The 24,456-nt window shown below is 36.4% G+C and overlaps 1 protein-coding gene across 1 annotated transcript in view; it reads right to left on the bottom strand.

Moving 5' to 3' along the window:
• Window positions 1-1,237: 1,237 nt before the first annotated feature.
• Window positions 1,238-24,456, bottom strand: part of THSD7A (thrombospondin type 1 domain containing 7A) — a 284,135-nt gene continuing 260,916 nt past the window's right edge. Inside the window, exons 23-31 of the mRNA XM_064506365.1 lie at window positions 21,836-21,953; window positions 18,345-18,490; window positions 17,525-17,699; window positions 15,173-15,346; window positions 14,030-14,125; window positions 10,485-10,567; window positions 9,935-10,145; window positions 6,601-6,688; window positions 1,238-5,002 (exon numbers count right to left, since the gene is read on the bottom strand). Coding sequence (XP_064362435.1) covers window positions 4,918-5,002; window positions 6,601-6,688; window positions 9,935-10,145; window positions 10,485-10,567; window positions 14,030-14,125; window positions 15,173-15,346; window positions 17,525-17,699; window positions 18,345-18,490; window positions 21,836-21,953 — 1,176 coding nt within the window. The 3' untranslated portion in view covers window positions 1,238-4,917. The remainder of the gene's footprint in view (window positions 5,003-6,600; window positions 6,689-9,934; window positions 10,146-10,484; window positions 10,568-14,029; window positions 14,126-15,172; window positions 15,347-17,524; window positions 17,700-18,344; window positions 18,491-21,835; window positions 21,954-24,456) is intronic.

The raw sequence follows: 24,456 nt of genomic DNA, 5'->3' as shown, positions 1-24,456 counted from the left end.
CTAGGAAGCTAAAATATTTACAGGGCTTATCTGAGCCTCTTTTGATTTACCTCTGTACTTACCTGTTTTCATTACACTTGTATCATTACACTTGTACTGGAAAATTGTGTTCTACTAATATATTTTCTAATACAGAAGGCATTTCCCAGTCTTTAAGCCGTTACACTAGAAGTCTTTCAACTAATGCCAAAGTCCAAATATTAGTTTGGTTTTTTTTATTGAATGTGAAGACCTTATGATCTCTGTTAGCACACAATAGGTAATTCTTTTCCATGGAGTTTTAAGGGGAATTTTAATTTTCTTCTTTCAAGTATTTTTTAACTGCTTGTAGAGTTCTGCTGGCATTGAAGAATACAGCTTTAAATGCTCCAAAACCTTAAATTAGAGGTGGGAAGAAAAATCTAATGCTTCTATTGTTTTACTGTAGACTAAATTCAGCAGAATAAAGTAATGTAGGTAGTGGATACTTTTGAAAATCTTGAACTACTTCTAAAATCAGACTTTTGTACTCTGAAATTGTCTTTAAAATTTTAAGTGTTAGCCTGGAATACTGGGAAAGTAATAACTATGAAAGTTGGACAAAACCCCACGAACTGCTGTGTAAATATATGCTGTGGAAAGTGACAGGAAAAATATGAATTTTTTTGAAGAACATAAATAGAATAGAAGCAGTTTTGAGAAAAATGTGGAGTCACGTATTTTCCTAGTTAATCAACCACAGTGTTTAGATTTTAGAAAAATTAGGGTGTATTTGGGTATTCAACAACTAGGATGTAAATGACAATTTTATTGGGCATGTTTGCATATTTGAGGGGGAGGAGGGCAGATTTTACCCTCTGTCCCTTCTTGTATAGAACAGCTTCAGCTTCATGGAAGTCAATAGCTGTCTTTTAATGAAACTGAGATCCACCCCATGTTCTCAACAAATGGCTTGTTCTTCCTGACCTTAAAAATGGCAATTAAGGAAAAGAATTTGTATTGCAATTTATTTATTGAATTATTTATACATTGAGTAAATATGCATTGTAAACTTTTACGTCAACAAGGACTGTAGAAATGGACTTTGACAGTTACCATTACACACTTCTCTTTCAAAGAGAAATATCAATTTTTAAAAAGAGTAAGTTTGCTGATTTCTTTCACAAAAAGAGAATATTTAAAGGGTATTGTAGGGACCTGGTTTTTGTTAGTCGATCCAGAGTATTATACTACATCAGTCAAAAACAGAGACATGAAATGATTTTGTGTTTATATTTATTGTCAGCAATACATCAGTTATGTAAAAATAACCCATATGAAAATGTAAGACTTGTTACATTTTCACGTCATCTGTATTAACTGAATAAAGCTTAGTGACAATATACACAAATTTGCAGTAGTTGTACGTAAACATTTTGTGCATTAAAAAAAGAAATATACACAATTTAAAAAATAAAAATGCATTACACAATTTACAAATTAACATTAACAAAAAAAAGGTAAACATTCCTCAGACAGCTGCCTCCTTGTTCTACAAAATAAATATTCAAGTAAATTAAGTTAGGCAAAATAAACTCTTAACTTTGGGTGAGCACAATTTACATAAAGGTAAAAAGACAGATTTCCATTTCACTCAAGGTATATTTTACAGTGATTTATACACAGAATTTTTAAATTGGTCTCTTCAGATTGTATTATTGGAAAATGGACTTTACATTTTGGCAGGAGGAAGGGAGTTTCAAAATTGGTGCTTTATACCAAATATAAACAAGCTTGTGCAGGAGCACTGAAGCTTTGAAAAGGAACTGCTCCAGGACTCAAAGCAGACACAGTCATCTAGAAACTACAGATTTAAAAAGGAAATTACAAACCACCACATCAACAGGAAAATGACTACTTTGCTATTTTCTGCATGGTTTATTTGATCACTGGAAACGTTACTTTCACAAACTAACAATCTACAGTAGTGGCTGCTTTAGGCACTGGATTTGACGAAGCACTCTGATTTTTAAAGCAAATACTTTTCATTCTATACTGATACTTACCCTATTATTTATTATTGTTTCCATGCTAAAAGGCTTAATCACCTTTGCAACTTTTAGCTTTACATACTACGTCAGCCCTCCTTATAGCCTAATAATCTTTTCTTGTTAAAGACAGAAGCCATTCTGGCTTCAAATTTCTGTGCACTGTTTTTCAAAAATGCACTATAGATTTTAGATGCAGCACGAGTATGACGTGGATGTGCACCTCCACAATTCACTGACCAGCTATAAAATGTAACACATATTAAAATACTTGCATGGATTGCAAAGGCCAAACATTCTTAAACTTTTATCCCTTTCTCCATTTGTCATTTTTATACAGCGAGAAACAGGAGATGGTATAGCTTAATAACCCTCAAGTTACTAAATTCTGACATTTAGGGCATAATAATCTTCAAGGCAAGAACTAGACAAAAGCATCCAAGACCTGCCAGTATAATAAATAACGATGATTTGTTACCAGTGAAAGAAATCCTGTTCCCTCAACTGATATCAGTCCAACACTATTGGACAACCCACAATCAGACTTTTTAAAGTACAGAAATCATGATTTCCATATGATATATATAATTTTTAAAACCTTTAAACTTTTCCACCTTATTTTTGTACATCTGATTAAATAGGAATCAACTGGGTTTCTGTTGTTTCCTACTCAAGAACTTTGAAGATTTGGTTTTTTCTCCAGACCTTTACAGAGTGATGCCAGACTGAAGCCCCCACATAGGTGAATGAACCACTGCTGCAGTAGGGGGCCATGGCACTTCACCAGCTGTTGCAGAATCAAGGTATAAAGTGAGAAATTTAACCTGTACAAAAGCTTCTTACTATTTTTCCTTTGCTTATCATTCCCATTCAGGTGAATATCTATGCAGTGGAAGGAAGATCATTTTCTTTACACTGTAACACCACACCGGTAATATAAATTAGGTAGGTTAAATTGGACCATAATCTCTCTTAACATTGCACAAAATGCACATCAATTCTAAGAATTATTTTACATTGAACAAGGTTAGGTATTTTTAAGGACTGATGTAACCCGCTGATGTCAATGAGAGTCTTGTCATTGATCACAGTGGATTACCTTGATTACATTGGTTACAGTGGGCCAAAGTTTGCAAAAGCTACAGTTTTCTTTAATGTGCAAAAACTGGTGCTTCTTGAGCAAATATTGTGCTGAATAGGCAGAAATGGTTTCGGTTATAAAAAAGACCTGAGAACCTAATACTGAACTTTATATAACAATTATTTTTGAGCGGTTGCCTGATAAAGTTTTGTAATTGTATTGCTTAGTAGTGGCACAGTCACTTATATGTAGAAGCCATTTTGCGAGAATAACTCTTCTCAGGCCATGAATCCCATTCGTAACAAGCTTGCAGATACAATGACAAGTCAACGTGCTTCATGGTGGAAGCATAAGCATGGAAGAGGTTAACAGTGAGCTTTTATACTGCCAGAATTTTTTAAAAAAGTTATTACTATTAAAATGGCCGAAGTATTGATCTTATTCTTTACTTGCCAGTACACGCAAGAGTTGAGCAGAACAATCAAAAGTAGAGTCTATCCAATTATCTTAATTAGAAAAGACAAAAGGGCTCCGAGTTTTGCACTGTCAGCAACAGTGAAAATGCTTTCACTAGTGAAATAAAAATAGCAAAAAGCTTTTCTTTTAGTTGAACAAACAATCAGAATACCTTTTCAGATAAATATGTCACTCAAGATTAGAGGGAAACCACTTTTCTTTTTCTTTTCTTTTTTTTAACAAAGTTAACAAATATAAAAAATCTAGTCATAAACAGCCTTCAAAGTACAATTAGAAACCAGCAGGACAATCTATATCTGTATAGGTAGATGGGGCAAGAAATTAGACACTTGTATTACTGCCATGATATAGACTACAAATGGCCGCGGTGATGAGAAACAGTGTATACTGTACACGTCATTAGCCGATCCCATCCAGGCACAGTCCAAACTGAACTCTACTCTCTTCAGGATTTAAGACCTGTCTCCTTGACACTCCTTGCACAAGATACATCATCATCCTTTCTGAACAGAGGCAGTTTCTATGGCAATACTAGTTAAGTGCATATCATGCTGCACTAATATAGTGCAAAAATTTGCCTTACACGTAGCAAAAAAGATGCAGGCAACAGTTTGAGTTAGAGAAAGTAGAAACGTATTGTAACATTTACAATGGGTATTATTTTTCCAGACAGTAACCTCTAGAAAATACTGAATCTGAAAATGCTTCTCTTCTCGATGTATAGCTGAGGCATTTATACTTTGGAGTGATAACAGGACAGAATTTTGCAAGGGAGTCATTGCCCTCTGAAATGCAGGTTAACATGAGTTATCAATTGCCAAACTGTTGAATTTGCTCAGTGGGTTAATCTCAGTTAAAAGTTAATATTTTGCTAAGCACTAAAATGCTCTTTAACAAGTACATAATCTGACAGAGTAATACATACGGTTCAACCGAGTATATGTGTTATGCTTGAATATAAAGAGTCATAGTACAAACTCTTCATGCTGTACTGGTTATACTTGATTAATGTTGCAGGGGCTTTAAAAACTATGTCAGCTACAGCGTTCTGGAGACAGAAGTGGTGCTTATAGTTTTGTAGGACTGAGGAAAGACCGCAAATATCTCCAACTGCAGTGTCTATTAAAGTTATTCTGCCAGAATTCTCAGTGTTGATGGTCCAAAGTAAATCAATAATACCTTGAATATCCATAGGCATTATGAAATCCATTCTTCTTTATCTATGGTTCAGTTACAAAAAAGAAAAAAGTCAAAACACTTCATCCACTCCATAGCAAATCCTTGTGGCTTTGGATACCTTCTGATTTTGATCCAATAATTTAGATTCCATTTGTCACCATGGGAAGTTGTATTTTACATATCTGCATCTCCATCATAAGCCAAGGTTAAAGGTTTCAGCCGGTTGTTCTGCCTTCGCTTGGGCTTCTTTGGCTTTTTGCTGAAACAATAAGATAATTTGTAAACAGAATAATAAAGTAATAACATAAAACTTATGGATTTCATTCTCAAATGAAAAACTACTGTTTTGTTTAAACTAATGCATTTGATTGTTGGTTGGGTTCAACGCTGGGTTGCCTAAAAACTTCACTTTGATCTGTAATTATCCCTTTAACAACCCAAAGCAACACCAATTCAATGCTCAATTGTTGAGAAACAGACTGTTATGGTACTGATGTGACTTGATGAAATCCTCGGCAGGAGATGGATAATCCTGCAAGATCACTTGTTTTCGGAAAACCCCAGAATGCACAGCGGAATAGTGGTGTACCACAAACAGTTTTTTTTTTTCTTTAATTATGTGATTTAGGTCTTAACCTCTCTTGACACATCAAGGGTTTTGCCATTAGAGTTTCATCTTGGGTAGTTATCCTTTTCATGAGTGTATCTCATTATACTTGCCAAAATGACTAAGGTTAATTTTAGACCTTATAATCAAAGGAGCTGTAAACAGGTTGGGGTTGGTAGCCATAACCGTGCCCTAGCTAGCCTTAAATTAGTTTTTAATTCAGCAGTATTTCCAACCCATTTCACATAGTTTTAAAAAAGCTACCAAACCAAAGGAAAAAGTCTGTTTGCACTTTTTTTTGTATAGAATATATACTCTTTAGTAGTACTCATCTTCTTTTAGAGTGTAATATTAGTATTTCTTTAAATTAGGCCTTCTCAGGCCTCACCCTTGTTCAAAAAGTTTCTCTCAGATGTGTCACTTCTTAGGTTGTCAAAATCTAAACCTATCTTCCCAGAACAGTTGTTTCAGGGGCTTGCGGTGGCCACAGATTCCAGTCTGAAGAATTTATGGTGTTGTCGGGCTAATAGGCTTTCTTTCCCTCAAAAAATAAAAGATTTTGTCCCTTACTTAGACAGAACTGAGACTGTGGGGAAAGTTTACTAATCCTCCCCTCCTCCAAGTGCCTGCTAATGCAGTATAGCCTGGTGATTAAGGATCCTTGTTCAGGATATGTATAATCTGCCCTGTCATTTGGATCAGAAATTCCAAATTGGACCCAAAAAACTTGAGTAAGAGAATCATCAAAAGTGATGTGTTCTTGCAAAAAAATCATTGCTTTCTAATGCAAGATGATTTGCAACAAAACAGTATTTCTTGTATGAAAAACACAAGAAAGTTTCCAGCCTTTTCTTCTTTGTGTATCTCTTTATCCCTTCAAATACCAAATGCAACTTGCCTAGCCACTAAATTTCACTCTTTCCCTTCCTCTCTGCATTGTGATGGTGCTGCGATAAAATTATCATGGGATGCAGTCATTAACAGACATAAATTGAGGAAAAATAATCCATACACTAAGATAGCCCATATCTGTAAGAAGTTTTCCTGACACCAAGAGACTATGTATGTATCCACCATATGGACTACTATTGTAGCCCACTAACAACCACCAACCTGAGCGTTGGCAACAGCACATGGAAATTTAAACACTGCAGTTCATAGAACTGCCTGCAGTTTCCATGGCTGTGTATGTAAATGTTGCATTATAGTCTGTGTGTGACTGCTTGTTTGTAAATAATTAAAGAACTCACCAGGCTAGATAGATCATAGAAACAATAAAGATGAGTAAAACAAATGCACCAGCAGCTACACCATAAACCCAGGTCTTCAGCCTCCCATCTAAAAGGAATGAATGTTAGTCAGTAGTGCTTGAGTTAGTCTTGTTGAATTATTAGTTCTAAAATAGTATAGAAATACTTTTAAAATCCCAAATAAATGCCTTCACCAGCACGATTACAGCTTAATGGTAGTAGATTCTGCTAAATAACTGCACGATAGCTTGGGTTTTATGCACTCTCCAGGCTTTCTGAGCAGTGAGGTCTCCTGTGGAGCCTGCTCAGGCTTTATTTTCTCTGCTCCTCAGCTGAAGTCCTGATAATCCCAAAGGAGCAGGGCACCACGGGGCACAGGCAGCATGGCAGGAACACAGCTCCCCACAAAACGCAGCCAGTGTTTCAGTTTCAGCTCTGGCAAATCAATCTGCCTGTTCTTTCCACTTTTGCTGCTATTTACTTCTCTGTTCTCAGATACCTTTATTGTCTGTTTTTCCTCATTTCCTTATTTTGGGGCACAGTGTCCCTGCAGTCTGAGGTATACATTCCACTTTGCTATTTGCCTTGATCCTAAGTGCACTTGCTAATCCCAGGAAAAATGAAGGAAGAGCTGGTGTGACCTTCTCTGGGGTTTTGCTCTAAACCCCAAAATAAGCATTTCATAACCTGAGACCAACACATGTTATCTGACTCACACTACTTTCATTTGACTCATTTTAACATTTCTAAACTGATAATTGAAAACATTCTTTTTCAAGAGTCTAGCTAGCCCTTTTACACTTCATTGTCAATGAAAACTTAACAAAAACCTGAATATTTCACTTACAAGAGACAAAATTATTATTTCATGAAGTCATTTCCTAGTCTCTTACAAAATATCATGTTACTGTCAATATCATGCTAAGCAAACACAGCTAAAATTTTGCACTTCTGACCAAACACTTGTTGTTTCCCAATAGCTCTGTAGAAATGAAAAGGCATTATCAACGCAGTTGATGCTTCTACAGCTTGATAATAATTGAAATTAGTTGGACTGATTTTGTTCCAGTTCACTGGAGCCTTCTCTGTTCTCCAACAATCCAAAGTCTTGCAGTCACGTGGACAACTTGCTCAAGGCTAATATAAAAACATTTTAGCTCCATTACATCAATTTACCTAATGAAACATTATAACTTGTAGCATTGAAATAACTGATGGTTAAAAGATGGATAGAAGCAGCAGATTTGACCTGACCTGACCAGTATCTGTATGATGGTAATTCAGACTTCATTACTGCTAAATAGGTTATCGTCTTTCCTCTTTGTCTTATTTCCATAGGGGAAAGTTAGAGTTTTGTTTTGTTTTGTTTCAGTTTGTTTTGGTTTGCTTGTTTTAAAATAGTGCTTTTTCCTTGAAAAAAAGACTAGCATTACCTTGTGTATGGATTTATCTTTTTTTGTCAAAGCAGAGAACTGTGTTAACTCATATTATCCATCTTCAGGCACCTAATTCAGGTACTCTGAATTCCCTCTGGATAGCTTATTTTTCTAAATATACAAGGGAATAGGCCTCTCAAACACAGCTGTTCTAGGTGTTACTTTAGCAAAGACACCTGAAGAGGACACCTGTTTGAATACCTTCCTTTCCAGAACTGTAGTATTATTTAAGGGGGTGAAAGAATGATTTTAAAGGCACACTTAGAAACTCCAAGGAATGGAATAACCATGATAGAGTAAAGGAGAATCTTTCCAGTGGTTACTCAATTCTGGAATGGAAACAATCAGTCCTTAACCCCATCTGAAGTGCAAAATGTTTGCTTTTTTCCACATTTGCTCACACTTTTTCTGCAAAGAGTATTAGTTCTACAAAATACCATTGTTTTTATTGTGCTGAGTTATGTTTCCTTACTAAATAAAATTAGGAATTACTGAAAAATTGGTGAAGCTTCATAAAACCTCTCAACTGTTCCCTTTTTTAAAAAAACCCACGCAACTGTCTGAGGTCACATGAGCATCCACATTTCTGAACAGCTGACAGCAACTGCCTGATATTTGGTTATTGTGGGTACTCTGACTGCTACAGCCTGACCTCTGACCTTTTTAGGTGGAGATATGACTAAATGACAACGTATATATGGTAAGATGCTATTTTTTTAAAAAAAGGAAAAGCAGAACAGCTTAATGTGGATTAAAGTATTAACTAATTGGAGGAAAGACCATTTTATTGCAGGATTCAAATACTGTATCCCAATACAAGCAACAGTAAATACTATCTAGGGCTAATGGGATCTTACACAAGTATTTCTAACCTGAATATGCTTTAATTTGCTTATCAAAAAGGATTGCTGTAGTTCTCAGCTTTGCAGCATTGCAGGCATTATGCATGTAAAGATAATATTTTCCATTTTTAGATTAAAAACATTCATGAAAGCTTTAGAAAGCTATTAAGACTACCAGACACTTAAAATGATCTCTAATATTTGTTAGAATATTTAGCTCTATACGATTTAGAAGACCCGTAAGAAGATAACCAATTGCTCTCTTGATACAATGAACATTTTGGGAAAACATCGTATCTCTTTCTGTGGAATTATTTTACTGAAACATAGTTTTATTTATGTCAACACTTAACAGTATCAGGAAATATTTACTGACATCTGACTACATGATGGACTTTATCAATTCTTTTTAATTGTCTTGTGCTAACTGTCTTGTGCTGTATATCTTACCACTCCTGCACACAAGTGCTTGCTCAGCTCTAAAGAATATGGTCAGTCATAAGTGCAAGGGTTGCCTATATAGTGACTTAGAGCATGCCTACGCTGAATATCATGATTATGGTTAGCTCTTGTCTAACATGAATTAGTTTAAATATGGGTATGGCAGAAAAGCATTAGTATATCTACACCAATGTTTTCCTTGCAATTTATACCAAGACTGTAAATTTTATGCATCCCTTAGAGACTTCAGTACTACCTTTTTACTCTTTCAGCTGCACTATTGGTTGAAAAAGCATAATCTAATATCCTGCCTTGCCCCTTTGCAGTCAACTCCCTTCTAAAGTCACCTTTCAAATAGCTTCTGTAAATTTTAAGAAGTGGCAGTGAATAAAAGGAAACCTTCTGTAATACAAGATTTCATTAAATATACTGATGGAGTAGCAGAGAGGGTAGGCCTTTACTTATGCCTCTTCCTTTGTTTTAATCAGGGCAGATGACTGTCTTCTTAAATGAACACTTAAGGATTTTGCTTTTCTTCCTTGGCATCACAAAAATGTAAATGCCAGCCCCTGCAGCAGTACTCAGCATGAAGAACTGCTCATTGTATGACTTCACCTGGCCCAAAAGGCTGCAGAAACCAGGTCCTTCCTCGTCCTGACTGGTTACTGGAGGGCTGGGTGGGGTTCACAGCTCGACTGGTTTTCACATCTCCCTTTTTGTCCTCCATGGTGGGGATCACCACCACTGGGATGAGCGTGCACTGCTCGAGCGTACCATTGGAGGACATGACTTCAGTGTATCCATCTTCACAACTGCATGTCCTAGTCTGTAGGGAACAAGTGTTTGACACTATGTGGCAGAAAAACACAGTTTTCCATGAGGTATAAATGATAACAACATGGATGACTGGAAGAGAAGACTGTTTTGATGAGTGCTAGCCTGGAGAATACACGTCTTCATATATTTTTATGCAGGATCTTACTGAATCAACACTGATGTTTCAACATTTCATGGAAAGGCAGAAAACAGTCTGAGGTTGACTTTAACAAAATAATGACTAGCAAAGTTTCTGAGAATACTTTTGTTGGTGCAACCTTTGTAATGCAAAGAGATGTGTGGAAGGAACTCCTGGGGGTGTTTTCTGCTCCAACGCAGTAGCACATACCTCACTACAGTAAGCGTGGGGTTGACTGCACGGTGGACTACATGACCTGTCAGCATCTGGTTGGCGCATCACTAAACAGCCCCCTGTAGGACAGAAAATTATAGTTTGACATGGTAATACCTCACCACTGATGAAATTACTGAAGTCATTACTTACTACAGTATGTCACAGATTACCATCTTCTTGCTGATTTGAATTTAAGAGTGCTACTCTTATTCCAAGGTGAATGAAAAGGGGTCTCAGGTATTTTCTCGTAGGTAGAGTAAGGATACGATATGTGTATTGATGTGCAATTTAGCAAACTAATATTTGGCAAGTGAAGCTTTTGTTTTTCTACTTATTTCTTCTGTGATTTGCTCAAGAAACAGTTTAAATGTTTGGTGGTGCTTGAGGGAAGAGATTTTGATTTTCTAGGACCCTCCTTATGACTCACACATTAAAACTGTGGCCACAAAGAAAAGCCTATTTTTGTCCTACATCTTTGCCTGTTACACTGAAGACACACTAATCATCCACTTTATGAATTGGTACTTGTCTTCTGCTGCTGTAGTCACTTTTGTTCATTTTTGTCTTTTATGAAGCCACACTTGCTAGTGTATGGAAGGTTTTTCAGAAGGAAGGAAGTACTCTCAGTAAAACATATACTGAATGCTATGATATCAGAATAATCATCTTCAGTCCTTTTCCTTTTTATACAACTCTTGTTCTCATTGCTAAAGCTTTATGTACAGTGCAGAGTTATTGTTAAGGACCAATGCACACAATCAGGCTTTCACTATCATTTCAGCCAGAATGACTTTAAAATAAATTTAGAATCAATGTGAATGTACCTGGGCTTCCTTCTTACGGAAGAGGAATATGCATCACATAGTTTAAAATTTATACTGTGATAGGCCCGCTTCTCTTGCGTCTCTCAGATTAATTACATTCTTATGCTGGTGTGATATGATGATGAAATCCTGATAGCTGACGTTGGTCACAACCACAGCAGATGCAGTTAGATGTAGTTATTCTAGCTATTTTGCTAGATCGAAGTGTTAACAGGATGGCTGATGAAGAACAAAGAAAACCCTGCTAGTTGCCATAAGTTTTTCCCACCCCCCACAACGTAAAATTGTACATCCTAGCATAGAAATCACATGCCTGTGAGCATCTATGTAATAAAATATCAGTCATCCAGGGAGCTGCAGAAGAAAGAGCTGCTTCATCGCCCATGGGAAACAACACCTTCAAGCAAAAAACAACTATTCAGCACAATAATACTATGCCAAAAAAAAAAAAAAAAAGTCAAAGGCCTTAAAATACAAACAGCACTTGTAATAAAACTTTGATCATGTCTAACTGAAAATATACTACTTTGTAGTCAGACATGCAGTAATGAGGCAGCAAAGAAACATGGTAATCTACGATACGGTTTGATTCTAGGTCAAAATATGTAATCTCCATTTAAGTCAATCACGTGTGTGTATCTATCGGTACGAACTCTTAAATATTGTCATTTAAAAGCAAAACTTTCAAAACCCCATGATACTGAGTTTGCAATCTGGTTCACTATTGTATCCTTCATGCACAGAAGTTTCAACGGAATGTTATATTTAAGTGCTTTGTTCGAAAACAGTCAGGAACATATCAAAAATTTAGTTTCACACTCCTCTAGAGTATTCCACTCATTTACATTTCAAATCAGAAAGGTACTAACGTTCTCAAACCATCTATTAACAAATTAATAACCATGCCTACATTTTTTGTGATAAGCCCATTTAATTAAATTAATAAACTAAGTCCTCAGACTGAGCAAGTAATTTACCCCATACCTAACCAATCTCTTCTCAGTTTTGATTTGTTACCATCTTGCTTTCTGATAGTTTATCTGCTTTGTAATTCTCATCTTTTCCAGCCTGATTAATATTAATGCAAAGGGCATTGCATCAGATATTTCTCTGATATTCTAAGTACACTATTTCTGCTGCTTTTCCTTATTTAAAACAGCCAGTTTCCATTAGTCTGATATGATATTTCTTTGGTAACCAAGCATGCTTTTTTCCCTCTATGTTTCATTTACCTCCATGTCTTATAAAGGCCAAATTATCATTTATATTAAACCCATTTAGAAGAATAAACAAATCTTAAAATCAGAAAATAATTATGAGGCTTTAACACAGCCAAAATAATGGAACTTATCATACACAAGAATTCCATGTATCCATGTAGATATATAGAAGCACATCATGAAAAATCTGTTGGCAACACAAAGTTATACAATTCTCTTTCCTAGAGTTTTCACATGGCTGTATTCAGTCATACCAGAACAAATTATTATTTATATGTGACTGATTTTGATTTATGAATAAATTCTACTTTTTAACATCTCAGAGCCATAATCTCCAAAATGCTATTTATTTTGTAGACCTATAGAACCTTTAATAGATCACATAATATATTATTCTCAATGAGGATTCCTATTTATAGTTTTTCTTACCACACAAGCGTCTTAGCTAGGCAGAAAGCAATCGAAGTGCATAAATACTGCCCTGTTGCATTTGGTATGAAGATGATGGATTTTAACATTTTTTACAGCACAAGGTGACATTTACAAAAGAGACTTTGGTCTGCCAGATATTATTTCAAAACCTTGTAAAAATAATACTGTCTCAACAGACAGTAGTGCTGAATTCAATTGTTAAGAAGTATTGTACTAGAAGTCCATGAATTAGAGTCCTACTCCTGTGACTGACCTGATAGTGACTGGCATTGAGGAAGGGCTTATGATCTCTGGGATTACTGTACTCTCATGGGGATGGATATTAAAATTATTTAAACAATTAATGCAAAAATCTCAGCCCTAATGAATCCCCAATTCTGATAAACAAATTTATATAATAATAAGATACATATGAAGATTTGCTTGAATTCAGAGACCTCAGTTCATTCTTAATTCATGCTGGTTTGTACTTCAATTTGCACCAAAAATAACTACATCCAAAAGGTGAATGCCTTGGACTACTCAAGTATTTTGGTATAGGTTTATCCCATTGACTTAAATTAATCCATCTATATTAATGTATTTATTAAAATCTGATATTTTGTACTTCCATGGAAGTATATGATATATGCATGATATTATCAACCATTAAATCTCTCTGGCTCTGTTTAGGCATTGAAAAGTACACAGAAAACATATACACTTGAATACATAAAAAGCTCTGTTTGTTGTAGGGCTTGAAATCTGAAATCCTAAATCTAGAAGAATATAAATGACTACAGAGAAAATACATAATGCAAAACATTCCAGGTCCAATATAGAAGATAATATTTTATGTTTACTTTGAGCATTACATAATTCTGCATAATTCTGGAAAAGAACTGAAGTCTTTGGTATGCGATAACATGATAATTCAAGACAACACCACATGAATTAATACATTAGGAACAAGTGTTCCTAGTGGCTACAGAGGGTTTCTGGCAGATCCTTTCAAAAGATCTTTCTACCTGTTGGAAAAAAGATGTTTTCTAAGCTTCTCTGTGTATACAAAAAGAGTAGTTACCTGTGACATTTAAGCCATCTGACCTTTGGCACCACACCGTTCGAGAAGACCCCTTCCACGGGCTAGCCATCCACTTGTACTCATAACACTGGCCATCTGTACAGACAACATTGACCATTCAAGAGATTTGGTGACATGACTTTAGGCTACTACTGTCAGCCACACTCATCAGTAGCAGCTCTAATTCTAATTAAGAAAAATGAAACATCTTTTATGGCTAAATGGGCCCCTTCCTTCACCTAGGAACTGAAGATGGTGTACTGCACACATGCAGGCCCTGCAAGGTCTCCTGTGCTTACCAGACATACAGAATAGATTATATATCTCCCAGACACTAATTATCATGTTCTGCACATGGGGTAAGCCCAGTACAGCTAACAGGAAAAGCAGGTGTTTCCAACAGCCTTGTAATGGTTGTGGCCCATCTGTTGTGCAAGAGTATTTTAGGAGTTAGGATTCTTCCACGGTAGCTCTGGGCCTCAGTCACTGCTCGAGCGCATGATGACGTGGTCTGGTGATTTAAGCACTTGGCCTGACCTGGATTCACATCTCAGCTCTACTGCACGCCCCTCACTCACTGGGATAAATCAGCCAATCGTTCTGACCCATAGTTCCCTCATTTGTAAATATAAATTTATTTTTCCCCATTTGTCTGGCACAGTTAGAATAGACAAGAAATGTGTGGACCAGAAATCTCTTTTCCTAGATGCTCTATTCAGTAGTAAGCATGATGGAGGCTTTTCAATGTTGTTTTCACGCGATTAAGAGCAATTCAAAGGGAAAAGGGAAATTCAAATTTGGTTATGTATCAAGACTTGAAGGACATTTTTTTAATTAAGAAATTATAAGGAAATAAGCCAATTATTTTTTCCCAAATCACAAAATGGAATTTCATTATTAAAATGAGATCAACAGTTCCCAAAGGATTGCAACTAAAGCCCCAAAATACAATGGTTAGCATTTTATAACATTTTCAAGGTTTTTCTGTTTCATAATTCTGTTTCAGAAAAAAAATTAAGTGCATTTCTATGGCTATCGAACCCTTTTCTCTCCAATTTTGATATTCTGAACTGGAAGAAAACAATACTACTATTCTGTATTTTTTTCATATCACTCTTACAGTAAGTGTATTTTGGTGCTTACCACTGCACGGTCGTGTTTCCAAAGCCTGTTCTGGACAGAGGTGTTGATTCTCTAATTCTTGAATGATCACTGCCCGAGACCGGACTTGTATCCCTCCAAAGCCAAGGTCCTCCCCATTAACACAGGTTAACTGGCAAAGGCTCCATTCTGACCACTCTTTCAAATAACAGTCCCCTGTCAAGTAATAATTTTATAATAAGATGACAGATCACCATATATGAAGTGTTCTCAGCATGACGGTGTCTTGGACAAAAATGTCCAAATCCTGCTTCTTAATTTTCATTCCTTCCATTTAGCTTCTTTCACTTCTCATTTTAGACTTGATTTATTCTTAACAGAACATGATAATTTGAAACCTATCTGAATATATGCACAGCAGAAAATATTTTAAAAAAGGTGATCCAGAAGCCTGTTTATTCTAAAGCTGCGTAGCATTCTGCAGCATTCCCATGTGACTACTCTCATTTTGAAATTCTGAACAACACCCCACTTTACATTTATTTTTTTGTAAATATATATATATGCCTTAGTTTAATTTTACATATGATTTTGATGATTCTTCTTTGATCTTAGAAAGATAAAAAAAATTGTCTAGCTTTAAAAAGAAGATTAATTGTTGCTTATCCTCATGAAGAAGTTCTTTAAACAGAGTATTTTTTTAAGTCTACCGAAAGAGTATATTGAAAAGAAGCTACTGCTGTAACATTCTTTGCAAGAAAGGGAAATGGAAAGGCAATTGATATGTCTACTCTGGTTACTGTGTGTTAGGATAATAGGAATCTGTAGAATGCTATAGTCTAAAACCAAAAAATAAAAATTATACTAATGACATTAATTAGCATGACTGGCTAAAGAACATTTAAAGATCTGAGGCACAACATAAAGAGACCATTTTGTTAAAACTGCTGTATAAAATGGGACTAGACTGTACACAGACTCATAAAAAACCTCTTAGTTCTCATTATTTCAGTGAAAGAATTATTAAAAATTCATGCTACCTTGCATTATACTGATGACAGATATAATCAGTACCGTGTTGACCAGATGCCTGATTAATGAAGGAATTCTATTTGCCAACATTAGGAAAGCATGTGAAGAAATGAATAATTGAAGAACTGATGTATACATAATAGGAAAGCAAGTAGTGATTTTTGGAAACATTAGCTGGAGTGTATCATTAGCACATCCCCACAGGGCAGTTATCCTTGCTGGCTAAATGTGAGATTGTTCAAGCATAGGTTGCTGTTAAGCAAAATGGTAAAATCAAGCAATAAGAAGCTATATTTTTAAAATTTGACTAACAAGAAAACATAATTATGAGCTTTTTTATTCTTCTAATTTTCATTTAATAAGTAGAAATATGTGACAAGTATGCAATGGAAATACTGAAATGCCACAGCTGTGAGTAATCTAAATTAAAGTTCCTATGATACTTCTAAACAAAAAGCAGTGCTGAAAGCCTCTCTGTTTTCAATTATTTTCTATTTGCTGAGGCACCTTTACCTTCAGTCCAATCTGAAATAAATTGGAAGAATATTTCTGAGAAGGAAGACAGTTCCAAAAGAATAAAACACAGTGTTGGTATGGAATGATAGCTGCATTATTTAAGAACTGAAGGAGTTAATCACCACCTCTGAAAATATATCAGTAACGACTCTACTAAACAGCAGCAATAGACATCAAATTCTACAAATAAGTGCTTAAAATGAACTGGAGGGGGTTTACTGAAAATTAAGCAGCTGTTAAGAGCTCATAATCCTTAGAATTGGGATCATGGAACTGATCATCTACAACAGCTCCCTTGGATTTGGTCTACAAGGGCAATGACAGTGCATGTCATGTCTGGCAAGTTAAGGAGCTAGAAACGCACAAATTTTCTCAAAAATCAAGATATGAGTTTCATTCGGAATAGCCCCTTTCAACAATAATAAGGCTCCTTAGCTTGGTTTCCACAGTCCCCTGTAAAAGGCAGCAAGCTCTTAAGCCCTGTTAACATTACTAATAAAGCTGTTATGTGGTCTAAGCTTCAAACTAATATTTAGCAAGCACCTTCTCCTGTAGAGTTAAATACAAGTTCTATTTTGAAATATTTTGAGGAAAAAAATTTATTCTTATTAGGTGTAACCTGTGGCTGAGACTTCTGTATAATTTCAAAACATGCATTTTTTTCAAATTGATTTACTGTCATGAAGCTGCTCCTGGAAAGTAACTGTGTTGGTCATTTGATGGAATAGCCCAGTATAGCATGTGAGAAAGATTTCATTGCCTGTGGCTTATCTTAGTCACTGATAATGGTAACGATACCCAAACAATGTTGAAATGCAACAATATTTATTTGAATAGCTTTGGTACCTGGACAAGGGACGGTGCATGCTTCCTCAAGTACCATCTTCTTATTACCATCTATAATAGGCTCTACTTCGCCACAGAATTCCTCATCTACTACTTTGCCAACATCTTCAATCGATCCATCAAAAACCACGCAGGAAATGTTCCTCACTCGTGTCCCCTCTCCACATTGAGCATCCTGGGGAAGGAGGAGACATGTGGATGCTGCACAGAAAAAAATGCCAGTCTTTCCTGACTACCTCTTCAGTGCTTTCTTAGGCATTGAACAATGAAATGGACTTACGCAGTGTGTGTTAGAGCCTTGAAAAATTAAATCCAAGTTAGATGTCATTGTGTCTCCTATTAATTTTTGCCTATCTACTTATTCATTGCAGCAGAAAGGAAAAAATGGCATTACTCTCTACTTCTGAGATCAAAAAACATTCTGCTGGCTGTTACTGCTGTTTCTTAAAGTATGGAGCTAGGCTTATGCCTTTAAATTGCAACCATGGCAGTATCTGAAGGGAAGATCTCTTCTAGCATGAGGCTGTCTTTTTCAGGAGAAGGATGGAAACCTATTCCACACAAACCCCTTCACTGTGGGATTTCAATCTATTAGCACAGATATTGCTCAGGTACAAAGTGTAACCTTTATTCTTTGCTATCTCTAGGCCACTTATATCTACTGACAAATAGGAACGCTAAGAACAAACATTTATTCAGTTTTTGCATGAGCAATACGGAAGCAAATCAGCTACGCTATTGTGCAGTAGGTATCCAAGTATATCACAGATATGCCTAGATACATGAACACAAGAACTTCAAAGTCCTTTACGGCTTTTACCTCTACTTTGCATTCAGACCACTGGCCATATTGCCATCGATAACAAGGTTTTACTGGACAGGGTTTGAACTGCTCCATCTGAGAAGGACAAGGCCTCCCATCCCCCTGAAATGGCTGATTTATGGTTCTTCTTCTGATCATTTTTCCTGTAAATAAGAGAAAGCAATATAAGTAAAAACAAAGTAGGTAGACTGACTTATTCCTCAAGATGGTTCTATTTTGGTGAAAAGCTTTGCGTTTGAATAATATAATTTCACACTGACAAACTAGATTGTAAAGTGGATCTCTTGGCTTGTATGTTACATGGATTTTACATTTTCTGAGTCAGACACTTCATCATTTGTTTGTACTGCAAGAAGAGCAGGAGGATGTCTGATTAGGATTTCAGATTGTTCCTGTAACAGGAAACATAAATAGTAATTTCCTAGTTCAGAAGCCTGGGGCAAAATACTCCTGAATGAGACAGTCCTGCTGAGCTGATTTATTTGTGACTTCTATGGAGATTCTGACTCTTGATTCATCTGGACTTTGATGCTAAAAGGGCACAACACGTTTGTTTTTTCCCTGAGTTAATACCAAATCATGTGTCATATGATGGTTTGATTCCAGCAACAACAGCAGCGGCTTGCAACTTTCCCTCTCTGTCTATCCAGGTAATATTAAAGGCAGGGGATGAAGGATACTTTATTCAGGCCCAAATAAAATTGAAATACAATACGTTTATCCAACATTAATTTTCTCTTCAACCAAGAGTAGCACACTACCCAGCATCACTGAGATACAGTTTCTATTTCTAATACTTCTATAAACGGAAAGAGGAAAACATTTTTATCCTTTTGGTGACTCCTGCTTCTTTCATCTTAAACTGGACATTAGACCATTATGCTTCACTATGAAGAGAAGTTATGTGAAAACCAAAGGGAATTTTTGTGTGCCAAAAGTAGTGGTTAAACGGCTGCTCTAGACTTGGCACCTTGCAAGGGTTTCTGTAAAAACAACATAGCTCTGGTATTTTAATCTATACATGAATAAATATATGCACCAAGTCTGAAACAAAATTTACATATTAAAATTTGTAAATTGAGACTTCTAATAAACTGTAAGGCATTACACAGACTTACCTACTGAACACCTGGGGTTAGCTGGCCAAAACAATTCATGTCTAATTACACATTTTAATGTAATGCATTTGGAATTGAATACTTTCATGATCATGGACACAAATCTTTTGCTGAGAGCAAGCTACATAAGCTACAATGCAGTGGCAGAACTATATCAACCTCCTAGACACCCATGTCTATTGCAGCTAGTTGGAAAGATGTTTTACAAGCAGAGCCTCATCAATCTTGGCTTCAGAGCTGCTTCAATTGAGATGTCACAGGAGAGAAAAAGATTTTCTTAAACAGTACTGGAAACAACCCAGCAAAGAGCAACACAGAGCAAAATTCTTATACACAGAATTTTTCTTAAACTTCATGGGCATTTGCATGGGTGCAAGACAGCAATCTAGCTTTGAGGTCTCTAAGTTTATCAGGTTGCCATTATTTATCATAAAATAACAATTAAACCTATTTATTAATTCTCCCAACTGCCTGTTTATTAGGAAAAGGGCAACTTCAAGACTTACATGTGAGCTTATTAGCATTTATTAAAAGCACTGAAAATTTGAAAGCTATTTCAAATTATTATTTAAAGTATTTTTTTTCACTTTTACAAGTAACTTCTATCACTTCAAAAGCACTGTCATTTCTCATAGCAACCCACCTTCAAGTTTTGAAAAAAGCACAGGAATAATAGTTCCTATTCAGAAAAATATCTGGTCAACAGCTCTGGTCACGTATTTGAACAGAAGCTGGTAAAATGAAAATCTGGCAACATATTAAGTCTTCAACAGAGCCATTAGCTCCATTCTCATCCATTTTTTCCCTTAATAAGAAGGAACTCTATAAGGATTATTGTGAATATCCTTAAAGTAGAAGTCAGTTTTTGAGAGGTAATGTCAAGCACTAAAACATCATTAGGTTGTTAGACACTGCAGTACCAAATTATTAACTGTTATCGTAAAAAATATCCATAGCTCTTTTTGATGGGATCCTGACATGGCCAGAGTTTTCTGGCATTTTTGCCTAGACATTTCCATTTAATGCACTCACCAAGGAACACCAACAGATGTTTATAAACACAAAAAGCCAGGTTTCATCAGAGTAAAGACTAATACAATTAATGTATTAAGTAGAGAAAACTTAAAGACATGAAATAAAGCAGATTAGAAATATTAAGTTTATAAAATTTACAAAAACTTGTTTATAACATTGAGTTATAAACCTGTCCCTCTCTGCCCACTCTTTCTGCGGAGGGCTAGCTTGTGCTTCCAGATGTGGCTTTAGACTACACCAGCAGGGTTACAGCAAACTCTGTGCCCTACCACCACAAAGACATTTTTCTTCCTGCCTGTCTTCCCCTGGAAGCAGTCTCCCCATTGCTGGTGGATTTTTTTGCTAAGGTCTCTGTCTCCTTCACTTCTTCTCTTAGCTCACCCTGCAGCCTGGATAGTTTTCTCCTTGAGGATGCTCAGTTCAGAGAAGGAACAATTCTCCTCCCCCTGCCCCAAGTCTCACCCAGTAACATTGCTCCCTTTTAAAATTATAAGATAGAACCAGAGGACAAAATATAGCAGACATTGTCGCTTTATTTACATTTATGTTTCAAGCACTTCCATGAAGGGTTCATCATTTTATTATAAGCCCAATAGCTGATTGGGGATTTCATACACTGCTAACCTTCAAATATCTATATTGACATATCCCAGATATGGTTTTACAACAAATAGGGTTCATACAAAGGCTTCTACCTTTATCCTTCAGAAGTCTGTATATCTTAATTGCCTGGCACAATGCTCACTGCAAGTCCTTATCCTGAGAAATCAATAGGCTATTTCAGCACAAAAAAATAGCAAGAGTTGCTCCATAACTAGAGTGTGCCTTTGATATACATGCTCTGACACAGATTTAATTTTAAAAACTTGGACACTGATTAAAAACAAATTTTGGAAAAATCAAATTAATGTGATCACAGTGAAAGCAACCTCCTCCCCCACATCTTCTTCCACGTTTGAGGACTACAGTTGTCGGTGGGTTTAACAATGCACTTCTAAAAGTTTAGTTGTTCTAATCTCACCATTAATTAAACTTAAGAGGAAATTGCTCCCCTCTAGCTGAGAAATAAAATTGTGTTTATTTTGGTCTCAATATATCATTCTTTATATCTCACTCTGTTCCCAGAGTCAGAGACAATTCTAGGCCAAGTTCTCCTCATCTTAAGTAAACATAGTCTCACTGAGGCATATTATTTCCATAAGTAAGGTTGATTCAGATTCCATCATTCTCCCTAACCAACCACATTTTCTAGTTCTGCAAAAACATATTATTGCTTTTATGTAAAAAAAAAAAAAAAAGCTCAGTCTTTGAACTATACCAGGAACACACACTGACCTGTAAGGCCACATGTCTGCGAGCACTTAGACCAAGGGGACCAGTCAGAGAGCTGACAGTTTACAGGGCATTCCACTACGCACGATGTATTCATCTGCCACGTCTTCTCCAAATCGAGCTGAAAGAAAATATGCAGCGGTCAGCATGTAACATTCAGTCTGTGTCACCAACGCAGTCTATGTGTTTGGAATCTGAGAGGGCTAAAGCTTTAAACAAACATGAAGTCATGACTTAAATAAAAAGGAAAACAATCAGGACATTTAAAATCTCATTTCAAGACAGTCCTAATGCATATGTTGATTTTTAAGTACATACTTAAATCTCATTTTTGTCAATTGTTTTCTAAATCAGAGCCTAAAAATGGAGGGTTTCCACTCTGTAATCTTACTTTGTACAGTGGCTAAATGACAAAGCAATTTTAGAGGTATCAATACAGTAATTTGAAAATAGTAATATACAAATTCTGAACTATCATCTGCTGTAACCGCTGAACTTTAGTTCAAGGATGTTCCTTGGGCTAAAACATATTATTCCAAAATTAGTACTACTTCCTAATAAAAGGAGGGGGCTGAATATGCAATGGGTAGTCAATTTGTTTGTCTAATGCTGTAGATGATAAAAGCTTACGTGAGTTCCAGAGACTGCACAAATGAATGGAAGATAAATTTGAAGTTTAGTAAACATATAGAAACCATGTGTGGCTAACAAGGCCAAGAGCTGAAAACAGCTGGAGGCTGGGAAAAGAGTAGATAGAAGAATTGTGTATGTTTGGTGTCTTCTTACTTTTCCCAGGCACTTGCTTACGTCTCTGTTTTTTCCAATGTGGTGTTTAAGTTTATTACATATGTTAATACTATCCACTGTACTGTATACAAAAACATTGACAATTACCTGTTTAAAAAAAATGATGGTTTTCCTAAAAAGCTCTGCAAGAAACAGAATCCTCTAATCTCCCTACTACAACAGCTGCGGACGCTGGAAGAATATGAGGGAATGGACCACGGAAAAGAGTCAAACTTGCACTTCCTCCCTAAAATAGCTTCTCCCGTGCCACTGTCTGTACTGAGCTCTTCTCGGGGCGGGAATCAGCCTGACTCTAAAAAGGCCAGTGAACCCTCGCAGGGAAGGGAGAGTTTTGTGGCCCCACTTCGAGGTAGCGGCTGCGCTCACAGCCCTCAGCTCTGACCCGGTGCAGCCTCTTCTCTGTCCTCCTTAGCTCACCTGCTCCAGATTTTCCTCATCCAGCTGGGAAGACAAGAGATATTCTGCCCATTCCAAATGAATGCAAGAGTGAATAAACATGACGGCATAAATACCAGCATGACAATTATCCCTGCAGCCTGCACAGCTTCAAAATGAATTAAAAGGATAGGTGGCTTTTAGAATATATGATATCAAATATGAAAGAAAATCAATTCTGCCAATATGAACAGATCTTCAGCTTCCAATCATAAAAGATTTTCTTCTTCATTGGCCTTCTACAGCAGACCTTGATCCCATCGAGGCCTTTCAGAATTCCTGGAAGCTGCAAATATCTTTAAGTAGGTAAATCCCCCAATGGTTTAAAAAAAATGCTAGTGAGATTTGCTGAATTCTAATCCAAAAGCAAACTAGACATTTCCAATCTAGTAACTGCAACCACCACAAAGGTTAATGATATAAAACCAGCAGTTAAGACTTTAAAATGGAAATAAAAACACTATTTCCTACTAAATACAAGTATGGAACAATAATTAGGAACAACATTAACATGTCCTCTATAAATAAACTACCACAAGTGCTGGAAACATCTTGCCCTGGTAGACTCACCAAGTCTTAAATTTGCATTTGCAGTACCACTTAAGGAGACAAATGGGGTTTTAGACCTCTGTTCTCTTTTATACATCAAAGAACGAGTTCTGGGCTTTTCTCTGCTGCACGGCATAATGATGCTCTTTCATGCAGGGGACACTTGACATCTCTGGATAATCTGGAATTTGGATATTTAGGAAGCTAGACAACAAGCTTTGAAGTCAGCACTTAGGTCAAATTTTCTGAGCACAGGCTTGAAAGGCTGCTGAACTGATCCCCTGCAATTACAGAAACATGACTGTTTTCTTTCAAGGCTGGCTTCTCAGCTGGACTTTGGCAGCTAGAGAAGGAAAAGCCCAAGAGAAATACTGAAGGTGAAGAGGAGAAAGCTGAAGGTCAGATTACCCACAGCAATCTGCCTTTTGCAAGTCTTAGATGCTGAAATGCTTCTGAAATAGATTTGGGGAACATTTTGCAGTTTTGCAAATTTTCTCATTTGATATTAATCCCATATTCTCTTCTCATGCCTCTCCTTCTTTCAGCTGATGAAAGATTAAGCTCCAGTTAAGCTTGCAGGCCTTAGAAAATGTGGCTGACTAAACATTTGGAAAAGTATTCAACAGCTCCCTTATCTGAAAAAGCCTCTGCTTTGGGTGAGTGATAGTTTCTGATTAGTGAAAGTCAAGTACTGAAATTACAGCAGACGGTAACACTGAGTGTCCTGTACTCCTGCTTGTATGCGGTGGGGCAGCAGGCTGCCAAACTGGCATTCTCTGTAAACTCTGTGATGTGGTATCCACAAAAAGTATCTATACATGTTTATACGGATG

Source organism: Dromaius novaehollandiae, chromosome 2, assembly GCF_036370855.1.
Source record: "Dromaius novaehollandiae isolate bDroNov1 chromosome 2, bDroNov1.hap1, whole genome shotgun sequence".
NCBI classification, from domain to species: domain Eukaryota; kingdom Metazoa; phylum Chordata; class Aves; order Casuariiformes; family Dromaiidae; genus Dromaius; species Dromaius novaehollandiae.
The sequence above is the reverse complement of the archived record's forward strand: the minus strand, read 5'-3'. Positions and strand labels throughout refer to the sequence as shown.